The 11,320-nt window shown below is 50.7% G+C and overlaps 5 protein-coding genes across 5 annotated transcripts, besides 1 other annotated feature; 2 read left to right on the forward strand and 3 right to left on the reverse strand.

The window, feature by feature from the left end:
- Positions 1 to 223: 223 nt before the first annotated feature.
- FPSE_00485 (uncharacterized protein) lies at positions 224 to 2,680 on the reverse strand (the record flags this gene model as incomplete). Its single annotated transcript, XM_009253605.1, has 1 exon — positions 224 to 2,680. One exon carries the CDS (start codon positions 2,678 to 2,680, stop codon positions 224 to 226), a length of 2,457 nt encoding a protein of 818 aa, XP_009251880.1.
- A 449-nt stretch (positions 2,681 to 3,129) lies between these two features.
- On the forward strand, positions 3,130 to 3,756 carry FPSE_00484 (uncharacterized protein; the record flags this gene model as incomplete). Its single annotated transcript, XM_009253604.1, has 1 exon — positions 3,130 to 3,756. One exon carries the CDS (start codon positions 3,130 to 3,132, stop codon positions 3,754 to 3,756), a length of 627 nt encoding a protein of 208 aa, XP_009251879.1.
- Positions 3,757 to 3,876: 120 nt separating this feature from the next.
- On the reverse strand, positions 3,877 to 5,932 carry FPSE_00483 (uncharacterized protein; the record flags this gene model as incomplete). The annotated part of the gene is made up of 7 exons (XM_009253603.1): positions 3,877 to 4,576; positions 4,626 to 4,737; positions 5,406 to 5,454; positions 5,552 to 5,579; positions 5,623 to 5,656; positions 5,750 to 5,777; positions 5,915 to 5,932. 7 exons carry the CDS (start codon positions 5,930 to 5,932, stop codon positions 3,877 to 3,879), a joined length of 969 nt encoding a protein of 322 aa, XP_009251878.1.
- Positions 5,933 to 6,843: 911 nt separating this feature from the next.
- Positions 6,844 to 9,496, forward strand: FPSE_00482 (uncharacterized protein; the record flags this gene model as incomplete). The annotated part of the gene is made up of 6 exons (XM_009253602.1): positions 6,844 to 6,894; positions 6,992 to 7,821; positions 7,871 to 8,200; positions 8,253 to 8,332; positions 8,384 to 8,739; positions 8,795 to 9,496. The coding sequence occupies 6 exons, from the start codon at positions 6,844 to 6,846 to the stop codon at positions 9,494 to 9,496; spliced, it is 2,349 nt and encodes a 782-aa protein (XP_009251877.1).
- Positions 8,645 to 8,709: a repeat region.
- Positions 9,497 to 9,930: 434 nt separating the features above from the next.
- FPSE_00481 (uncharacterized protein) lies at positions 9,931 to 11,128 on the reverse strand (the record flags this gene model as incomplete). The annotated part of the gene is made up of 2 exons (XM_009253601.1): positions 9,931 to 10,905; positions 11,018 to 11,128. 2 exons carry the CDS (start codon positions 11,126 to 11,128, stop codon positions 9,931 to 9,933), a joined length of 1,086 nt encoding a protein of 361 aa, XP_009251876.1.
- Positions 11,129 to 11,320: the final 192 nt, after the last annotated feature.

Below are 11,320 nucleotides of genomic sequence, written 5' to 3' on the forward strand. Positions count from 1 at the left end.
GGGCCGCTTGCATTTAAAATTATGTATTCATGTATAATGATTTAATAGTACATAAGCGATTTCCTAACTCCTCATTCGCTGTCATGAATGGCCCATCTTCGTCTACCCAAAACCTCAGACACAATATCCAGTTCTATATGATATGTTGTTGGTGATACACGCAGCGATTGTTTCCGCTGTCAAAATCCATACCTATCTTGTCCATCCCTGTCGTGTCATACATTTACTGAGGCTGGTGCTCTTCTTCCAGCCTCTTCCTGTTTTCATCAATGATCTTTTCCATCATTTCCAATGCCCGAGTTTGATCTTTCAGCTTGGCAAATGCCTTGAATGTGTGCATGTCTGGTTTGTATCCAGCGGCCTCGAGGTCTTGTAGTGTGCCAACTGTCTGAGACAGGTCCTGCATTGAGGCGTAGCCCTTAACAAGCGTGTTCCAGGTGACAATGTTGGGTTCCAGGTTGTGCTCTCGCAAAGCTTGTCGAACTTGTTCTGCCAGCATTACCTCCCTTCGCATGAGAAGCCCATGGAGGAGAATGCTGAAAGTGAATAAATTCGGTGACGGGTGGACAGGAAAGTTTTCGTCCAAGACTTCCTCCTGTGTACCGTCTTCTGGAGGCCTGGCGATTAACGAATCGCGAAGCATATCTCCAAATACTTGCAGCGCTGGGCGGAGGAGAACCTTTCGCTCTAGCATGACCAGAATCAGTGTATCGTGGACGATGCTTCCCTGTTCCTTGACCAACTGTTGAGCCAAATTCCTTTCAGTCCCACGCTCCTCTAAGCGTGATTTGAACCAAGTGTAGAAAGACATTAAGTCGTAAGGTCGGTGCAGTGTCTTGATGTATCCTCGCATCATTATTGCCAGCGTCTGCATGCTGGGTTTCCTAAGAGGGCCAGCAGTGCCGTCAAAGAATTCATTCGCAACAGGGAGAATTGCGCTCCTGAATTCCCACTCTCTGTGTGGGTTGTGCATGAATTTTTCATTGCCGTCCATGTTTTCTTGACTGAGAAGCAGGGGCAAAGTGTCAGGTAAAAGCCACTGTAGAGGTTCCAGGTCGAACTTCTTGGCATAGATACGAAGCATGGGTCCAAAGACGGGGACAACATATGGCGCCGGGTACCTCTTATCGCGGCTTTCCATCTCTGCAAAGTAGAAGATGGAATGCAGCGTGTTGTTGAGTACATCGATGTGTGGTACTTTTGCAGCTCGAGCAACATCCAGGGCTTGTCGCACATTAGACGCTTTGAGGCTATTTTTGGCCCCTCTGAACACAGTGGTATAGCATCGGCTGTCAAGCTCAGCGCCGTTCTCTGCCAGCAATAGTGAAAGCCGAACAGCTTCCTCGATGTCGCCCTGAAAGCAAAGAGATGAAATTAGAGCTGTGAAACTGACCAAGTTGGGAGAAAATCCATGTTCAAGGAAATACTCCATAGCACGTTGAGGTGAAAAGGCACCTTCCGAGTCGGACCATGAGTGTGCTGATGGTTGGGTATGCAACAACGTAGTGATAACGCTCGCAATGGACGGCGAGTTCAAGTCATGGCCTTCATCGGCGATGTTCCGTAGAATCTGGAAGGCTTGTTCTTTGTGCTCATGGCTGCGTGCAAGCTTGTCGGCAAACTTCAAGAGCGTATTCCGATGTAACCTGATTTCCGATCGTTGTAGGATTTGGAACATCTCTGCTGTTTGCTCAATCGGCAACTTTGCAGCAACAAGACCTAGGGTACTTTGGCGAAACGGTACATGGCCAGATGGAATGTCCTCGACCAGTTTGGCAAAGAGCTCCAGCACCTCATCGGCTTTTGTAACACGATCGCGCATTATTTTGATATCTTTAAGATCCAGAGCAGAGATGCAAAATCGAGCAACACCAGCCATTGCGTAACCGGGTGGTAAAGGATCCAAGGTGGCCTCAAGCACTTGAATCGCCTTGTCCGGGCGTGAGTAAAGTGTCGACAGCATTACACACGGCCATGTCTTCTCCCTGGATTCAACATCAAGTTCGTGCCAGGCATTCTCCATATCCGAGGAGCTCTCCAGTTCGAAAAGAAATTTCCCATCATCTAGCCATGACGATATTTTTGGTTTAGTTCGGGCTTCAATCGAATCCAGGTTTGAATTCCAGAAGTTGAATTGTTTTTTGACAGCGATCAGCTCGTCGCTGGAGTATTGATGACGCAGATATCCCCACTGATCGTACCTTTCCCTCCGTTTCTTCTCTCTTTCTTTGGCTTTTTGACGATATTCAGCAGCTTTTCGAATGGATTCTGGATCGCGGGGTGGTCTATTCTGATAGAAGCGTGCGCCTGGTGAAGCCTTCGAGGGGCTTTTGTTTATTTTTCTTGCTTCTTGTTTATAATTGTGTCCATGAGAGCTGTGCTCGTCTCGTTCATGCCTCCGTTGCGAGCCAGACCATGTCTGAGAACCCTGCGTATCTTCGACTGTACTGGTATCTGAGGGGTTCGAAGGTGCTTTGCGAAGTCGCAATTGTGATAATATCTGAGTGCCCTCTTCTGGATATGACGACTGTGCTTCGAGATGATATGTTCGAGTGAATATCGATCGGTTCCTGCTCGTGTTTTGTCGCAATGCGAGAAATGCTGCTCTTCGTGTCCATGTCTGCGCCGTCACAGAGGACTTGAGCCTCGTGCAGGCTCGGAGCATGAGAGCCGCTGGCATATCCTCCGGGTCGGCGTTAACTCGAGGTCAGCTACCTGCATAATGATCGCTAAATGAATAGCGGTCTCGTCGCCGTTTCTCGTTGGAGTTGGAGGTTAATGGATGTAAAATTTCCAAATCTCCATTTGCCGAAGTCGGTCATGTCGCCTCTAATGGATAATTTTAGCCCACCTCATGGAATTCTTGCGCTTAAGACAGGCTCTAACTTCACTACAGACCGACCCCTGCCGGCGGGTTGTTTTTAGTGGCTCGGGCGCTCGCATCCATCAGGTGTGCCTAGGTGCCCTGTACATCGGAAGTGACGCGCTACTAAGCTTCTGGATTTCCATCTCGAATTTACATTTTACACCCCTCCAGATCTTGAAACTTCACCACATTGCAATTGATTCAATTCTGCACCGATCTCACACTCTTTACGCGCCTGTGTCTTATCTTGAATAATACTCAACATGTCTTCATCACACGCTAGCCTCAGCGCTGCTTCGGACGACCGAAAAGCCAGGCTCGCAAAGCTCAAGAACCTCAAGCGCAAACAACCAGCAGATGAAATCGTTGCGCCTGAATCAGAGCGAGCCGCATCCCCTCCCACAGAGCCAGATGTATCGCGGTTACATTTGTCTGGCCGCAACTACGATCCCGAGACAAGAGGTCCTAAACTAGGCTTCGAACAAGACCCAAGCCTCAGTCTCGAAAACCCGACCCTTGAAGAACAGGCTGCCGAAGTCGAGGCCGAGATTAAACAAAAGGCGGCAGAGGAGGCTCAGGACGATAAGGGTGTCGATCTATTCAAACTACAACCGAAGAAGCCAAACTGGGATTTGAAGAGGGAACTCGATACGAAGATGGAAGTCCTCAACGTCCGAACAGACAACGCCATTGCGCGCTTGGTACGCGATCGCATTACCGGTGCACAAAAAGCGGCCAAAAAGGACAGAGCAGTCGACGATGCTCAAGGCACTGGTGAGGCGACTGGTATGGATGGTGTGGCGCTGGTGGAAGGTTTAAGAGTCAGGGAAAAGGAGGATGAGGATGAAGAGCGTCGCGAAAGGGAGGAGGAAGCTGCGCTCGGCGCATAAAACAACCCAGCCATTTCGCTGTACGTTGAATCTCTATTTTTTTCATCGTCCTATGTATTATGTTTTTGGGGTTTCGGCGCCCTGGGCTGTCATGATAACTATTACAATTATACCCAATAATCATCTCCCACCCTGCTTCATAGCCTTGGTCATGGCTAATCGTTGGCTGAAAGGGCTCAGACTTCGCTCTCGTGCATTCTCTTGATGGCGGCCTCCGTGGGCGTTTCTCTTCCCATCAAATCCTCCACGTGGTGCTGGTCTCTCACGGCCATGTCGGGTACCAGACGGACCAGGCCTCTCGCCATGTCTTCCGCTAGGCCCCGGCGACCTTGAACCTTGAGCACGCTGGCCTCTGTATCCATCTGGACTCCGTGACCCCGATGAACCCCTTCTCGACTGCTTCATAGACGTAGTTTCTCGGCCTGGGGGCAGAGGATCGCGAGATCGATAGTGATTGCGGCGATCATAGTCTTCTGGAGAACGATCATCGCCAGACATAGATTTCCTGCGTTTAGACTCGACACGAGGATTTTGGCTGCGGTCCGAGCTGAAACTGCGACTCCGGTTTCGAATGTCATCTCGGCCTCGTGAGTTGTCAGAATGAGGACTTCTTCCACGTGCACGGGGTGATCCAGCTCTATCTCTACCAGGCGACGGAGACCTTGAGGCACCAGTAGAAATAGTAGACACAGAGTGGGAAGAAACGGATCTGTGCCGCTTTGCAGATGAGTCGATCAGCTCGTCATCTCTCTCCTCGCGCTCGCGCTTGCGTGCGCGTTCAGCGTCTACTTTAGCCAGTTCCGCATCAGCAACACCATCCCTAGAATAACATTAGTAAAAAGAAAATCACCAATCTCAGTTCAACGCACTTCTTTTCCAAAGGGTTCAGTGTCTCATTTGTAAGCTTGGGCACAAGCTTGGGGTTTCGCAACTGCTGAGATCGTGATGGACGCGACACATAGGGACGTTCCTGAGCCGTTGCTTTACACTCATAAGAGTAGTGGCGTTCTAAGATGGTCAGTATTAGCACGAATGGAAGAAGGGATGAAAACATATCTCTTTTTAGGCATTTCTGACACTGAACATTGGTAGGTGTTGATCGCGAAGGGCCGCCACGGCCTCTGTAATTGAACATCGAGAATTGAAAGAGTCTATGTTCGAGCTCAATTCTGTTTTTCTCCGCAACGAGGATGCGAGCATAGATAGACTATTTGACCCGGCCTGACAATTGCGCAAAGTTTGGTTAAGATTGTCGTGAGAATCTCTCGATAATACCTGAAAGTAGGTAGTCTTGACTCGAATTGCAGGATGGTTCGGCCATCGCTTGCTCACGTGACCGCAGGATAACCTACAGCAGGACCCGGTACGTACCGCAACCGATGTCTAACAGCGGCTTTCCAATTAGGTTGAGTTCGGCCGTGTGTATTTCAGTCCAGGCATATTACTATGGGATGAAATGCTGACGTGTTTGGGTTGAAATATATGGCTGACTCAGTTGAAGTTATGATGAATTGAATGTCGGTGTTGTCTGTTAAGTACTAACCTAGACTCCAGTATGGATTCACTGACAAGATGAAAATGACCTTTTCATTAGTACACATAAACTCACAAACGTCACTTAGAACTCCTAAACTTGCCGACCTACCTACAGGTGATGCCGTTTATGCATTGGATAGACTTAAAACTACCAATGTAGAGCTGAAGAGCAAGGGTAGTAATGGTCAATCTCGGCTATGATGGAATACTTGAATAAAGGAAAGGGGGAAAGCAGCATAGAAACCACATTTGTTCTTACCTGTACTTCATCCGTGTACAGCAGCCACCTAAAGTTGAGATTGAGATTGGCCCTGTGAATGTCTTATGTACCATGTTTCAACTGATTCCTCGCAGAAACGGGGTGCTGCATAGGAGTTGGTCGTCTAATAGCACTACACGGTACTATGTATTCGAAAGTGGCCATGACTGGATCATCAAATCAACGCCTAATAAATACCAATGTGTAGAGATAGACATAGATCATCCTGAGAAGTTCAAGACACAGACTGTTTTAGCTACATTTTGTCTTGTGCTTTTGATGTTGTCTTTCTCTACTAATAAAAGCTAGGCAGTCAGCAATGATGTCTCGCTACATGATACGCAAAAACATATGTACACATACCTGACGGCTTCTAACCATGGTTCCGATTCTGCATGTCCCTTACATAGTGGCCTCCAATTTGAGAGTCCCTATCCGTACCTCTTTCGCTTTAATAAAAGTTGACCGGGCCGTTTTTCTTCATGATCTTCTTGATTTTGCGTAGGCCCGTAGGCGCCTGCAATTTTAGTGGCTCGGGCGACTCCTCCCACTGTGTGCCCTGCCGTGCCGCTGGCTCCACAGGGCCCAAGTAAAGTACCGGACAGTAAAGAGAAGTGATAACCCAGGGCAGGCGGGTAGGCAAAGTGATGGTGCACGTCCTTGTGACAACCTCCTCCTGGTTCCCCTCCAAAACCTTGACTAACCAACTACATCCAATTGATCCCGCCCATCAGCAACATTACATCGCATCGCCTTGCTCTTTGCTTTGCTGAGCTGAGCTGTGCGCCTTGGGTCCGTCTTTTTGTCAGGAATCAACTGTTGTTGTTTCTTCTTGTCTTTCACTCTCCGCACACACGCCTGACCTCCGACTTGGGCGTTTCCTGAGGTCCATTCTCAACTTCCACCCTCGATTTCGACCCCGTCTCACTTCGACGAAAAAAAAAGAGGCCGCCTCTCAGTGTTGGGGATTGGGTAGCAACAGGACCTTGGACAATTCGATCAGAATCAGCTGGTGAACAATGTATCTTACGACACGACGATGAGCACCGAGACTCCGTTTTCCTTCTGCTGGTCCGCTTCCATCGAATTCGCTTCTTGATTTTGCTCGATACTGTCCTTTCTGTTCCCGCCATCAGAGCTGCAGTCTCAGCCGCAGCCTCAATTCTAGCTTGAAGCTGCAGCCTCATACCGTACTGGCCAACCGTCGCCGTCACCCTTCTGTCCCAAACATCATTAAAATACCCACCGCTTACGGTATTGTATTGGCTCTGTAGCCTTAATCGAAATCCATCATGGCTCCTGCCCAGGTGTCTCCTGATATTCCTAAACCCTCGTTCGCCAAGGTAAAATTTACCCCGTATTCATCCCCTCTATAAGTGGTTCTTTGTCGAAGGAACCATGTCCATTTGTTGACTGGCGCTAACTCAAGCTGTTCGACAGGTCGCTGCCTCTGTTTCCAAGGATTCCGCATCACCTGCGAATCGACAGATAGCCACCCCGTCTGAAGAAGTATCCATGAGCTCGACAACGCCTATATCCACGGGTCCTGTGATTGCGAATGGGCGATCTAGTAAGGCACCAGCTATAAACACACCTTCGCCGCAACTTGGAACTACCGCCAGTCCGGCTCAGAACAGAAGCGGTGTAGACGATTTTGCAGGGTCCCTGAATGATTTGAGCCTCCGAGAGAAAACACCTAGTCTCGTTGTCAATGGCAGCGGGCCCTTGGCGCCTGAACGACCTGCGGTTATCGCTGGTAGGGATAGCGGGTCTGACGATTCTCAGAGAGCTGATTCAAGCTCCGAACTCGGCACCAAGCCTCCCAGTCTGGATGGGAAAAGCATTACATCAGGCACAACATTTGCGCTTGACGAGAAGGAATCGCTGAGACCTGACGATAGCGCGAGTGTCAAGGCCGCCGCAGAAGATGATGATGCTTTCTCTATTCGTGGCTCACTTGTTGCTGGCTCTCGCATCGGGTCTGAGGTAGCTGCGCGCGCCCGAGGCATTCCTCTGGGTGATATCCCGGAGCGCAGATTGCCACAGCAAGCCCCAGGTATTGTGGCCCAAGGAGTTTTAACTCCGCAAAGCTCTTCGTCCGAACCACCCGCCAGCGCCCCTCTGGGTGCGTCTGGTTCCTCAGATGCGCTTGGCGTCATTTATAGGCAGGCGCCAGATGAAAAGCTTCTTGAGGCTATGGCATCGCCCAAAGATAGGCTATTTCTTCTCAGATTGGAAAAACAAGTCATTGATTTTGTCCAAGACTCCAAGTATGTCTGTCTGCCTCTTTAGCTTCCACTTATACTGACCATTTCTCAGGGAACCGTACATGGACCTCCCACCGTCCAACTCTTTCTGTAGGATGCTCACGCACAAGCTGGCTGATTACTACCACATGACACACTCTTTCGAGCCTCATGTAGGATCTGTGCGCATTTTCAGGACACCTTTTTGTCGTGTCCCCACCTCGTTGGCACTCATCAACCCGAGTCCTAGTGCACCGAGTAGCAGTACACCTCCTCCTGCTGTTCTGCCCAAGAAGATCATGCGACGTGGCCAAGACAGTGAGGGCGGTCCAAGTGCAGGTGCCTCTAAACCAGCTTCCGAGACTGGCAGTGACGCCAAGGATAAACCCGCAGCCAATCAGAAGTATGTATATCGTCACAAATTGCTGTCAATTCCCCGTACTGACTATCATAAGGTTGACCAGAGAGGAGCGGGAGGAGCTTTATAAGCTAGCTCGAGAGCGTATTTTCGGCAGCTCAGAGGAGAACGTCGCAGGTATGTTATTACAAGACCCCAGCCTTGAAAGCTATCTGACTAGGGTTGTAGAAGATGGTGATAATGGAATTTCGAGAGCCAGCTCGGTATCAGCAAAGGACAAAGCGAATGCTGGGAAGAGAGGCAAAACTGGCAAGCAGCGACGTGATGATTCCGATAGCTTTGATTCGCGTCACCACTACACTCCATACTGGGGACCTCAGCAGCAGACTTGGGTGTCTCAACCGCAGTATATGCCACCCCCAAACCCTCAATATGGTGCTCAAGTGCCACCAGGCCCAGCATACCAGAGCCAGATTGGCCCAGTCTATACACAGCAAGGCCCTAGCTATCCTGCAATGCCTGGGGTGCCTGGGGTGCCTGGAGTGCCTCCAAACCAGCCATATCCTCAGTACTCCGTGCCTCCGGTATGTTCCATCTCAGGGTAGTTTATTATTGATAATTACTGACTCGCAATGCCAGTACCCCCCTCAAGCCAACCAGCAAAGATACCCATCTGGTGGAAGTCCTATGACAAACTATGGTGCACCAGTACCTCCAGCAGGATCGCAGCAACCGGCATGGCAACCAGGCTTTGCCCCTCCTGCTCAATTACAGCAGCGAGGAGGCACCCCGACCGGCCCTCAAGGGCACATGGGCATTCCTTACGCTTTTGGACAGCTCCCAGCAAACATCAATCCTCATGATCCCAAGAGCCAACATCCGATTCCTGGGAGCTATAACCGTAACCACGCCTTCAACCCTAAGACACAATCGTTTGTGCCTGGCGGTGGTATGGCTCCCGTCCCGCCGCCCCAGCCGCCATTCACTGCCCCTGGATCGCATCATGGTAGCCCTCAGGTCGGATCACCGCACCTAGCTTACCCTGGCGCGTACCACCAACAACCGATACCTCAGCCTTATGGGGGTGGATATGGTATGGCGAGGCAGGGTTCCAGCAGCTCTATGCCTGCGTATCACTCTCCTCGCGTTGCTCACGTCGCGCCGCACGTTATGCCACAAAACCCCCAACACATGGCTCCTCCAACTCACCCTCATCACCCCCAAGCTTACAATATCCCTAACCGACCTAACATCCCACAAGGGCCTAGTCAGCCTTACTCGCATCTGCCAACATATGGCAACCCGGCAACTTTACCCCAGAAGCCGGATACTGGAATTTGACGTTAAAAAAAAGGGGGAAAGCATGATATGGTGTTCACAGATTGGGAGACCCATAAAGGCGTACACGGCATGTTTAACATCTTGGCGTTATCGGTGGATAGGACGGACGGCATGAATTTGTAGGCCACGGCCCAATTTACTAGACGAGTTCAATACCACTTTGACATAATTCTTCTTGGCAGGGGTAGATCAAGCCAGGAGTCAGGAGAGGAAGAAAAAAGGAAGATAGTTTATGACGATTGAATTCAATTCTATGGCCGGGAGTGCCGGAATTTTCATGCCTACCACAACGCCATGTTTTTATTGAAACAATAACCCATGCTTCATCTCACATGTATGCCAGGGGGAATATCCTAGACTTTTGTCGGGACGTGACCTTCTTGTAACCTGGACTCCAATATCTAGTTTTCAGCTCTTATTTTCATCGGACTTCTTTACTCAGTGGGCTCGCGAGGTTCCCTGGGCTCACGAGGCTCACGGGGCTCACGCTGTTGGCCACCACCTCGGCCACCTCCTCGTCCACCACGCTTGCCTCCCTGTCGGCCACCCTTCTCCTCTGACTTGCCCTCACCCTCCTTCTCGTTGCCAGCCAAGTTGGCTGTCGCCAATCGCTGAGACAGGTCGATTTGGGTGCGGATAGTGTTGGCCAAGTAGCTGACCATGAGGACGTCCTGAATGTGGTTGTTAAAGTCGTGCTCGATTTGTGAAGGGTCGACCTTGGGAGCCAAGGACAGAGCATTGAGAAGATATTGGCCGACAACATTATTGGGCTCCTCGTCTTCGTCAAGGACACCGTTGATCCACTCGCTTGCTCGGTCAAGAAGGCCGATAGTTTGCTCGATAGATCGGCCAAGACCCTCGATATCGGAGACGAGAGGGGCTGTTCGAGACTCGGAGTCCTTTGCGCTGGCGATGGCCTCGAGAGCACTTCGGTCGGCGTCACCATAGAGGATCTTGTGAGGGACTTGGATGAAGAGGCAGCTGTCGGCAGCACGCTCAGCGTTGACAGCAACGGGAGCGCTGATGTAGCATCGAGACTGAATATCCTCGCCAGGCTCGGTAGAGATGGTCATGTGGATAGCGGGGTGGGGGAAAGTGCCGGTGTCAGGGCTGCCGAAGAAGTTCTGAATGAGGGCGCTGAAGCTGTTGAGCTCGTGAGAAGTGGTGTACCAGCCGAGCAGGGACTCGCCACGGTTGGCCTTGAGGGTCAAGGCAAGCATGTTCTTCTGGTACTCGACATCGACCTCGACCTGGTCCTCCTCCTCGGTGTGGGGGATGGCAAAGCATGAGCGAACCTCGACTTCGGTGCCATCTTCAGATCGGGTGCCAACAAGAGCGCCGATAACTCGGGTGGACTGGGTATCTCGAATGTCTCGTCGGACGGCGTGGTCGAGGATGGAAAGGACAGCCTATAGAGACAAAGAGAGAAAGGTTAGCCAAGAAAGTTTTCTTTGACGAAGCCCTCGAATATCAAAACACCATGACAGTCGAGGTGAGAGGGGTCTCGCAATCGAATCGTACCTGAGGCTGGATGTTGACAGTGAGCGGGGCAAGGTTAGTCTGGAGGCCGACGGTATTGGGCGCCAAAGGCCTCGCCAGGTGGATGAAGCTCTCAGAAGCAGCAGCGGCCATACTGGGCAACTTGGAGCTGAATCTGTTAGGAGACGATGAAGATGATGTATGCGGAGAAATGGGTGAGGCCGGGCCGGGTCTTCTGTTCTTTCTCGCGAAGCCGTCCTAAATTTCGCCGATTTTGAAGAATTGCAGGTTTGGCGGGACGGCTGGGGTTGTGCGCGCTAAGATTAGAGAGATAAGACTCCATTC

This window comes from Fusarium pseudograminearum, chromosome 1 (genome assembly GCF_000303195.2).
Source record: "Fusarium pseudograminearum CS3096 chromosome 1, whole genome shotgun sequence".
Taxonomy (NCBI): domain Eukaryota; kingdom Fungi; phylum Ascomycota; class Sordariomycetes; order Hypocreales; family Nectriaceae; genus Fusarium; species Fusarium pseudograminearum.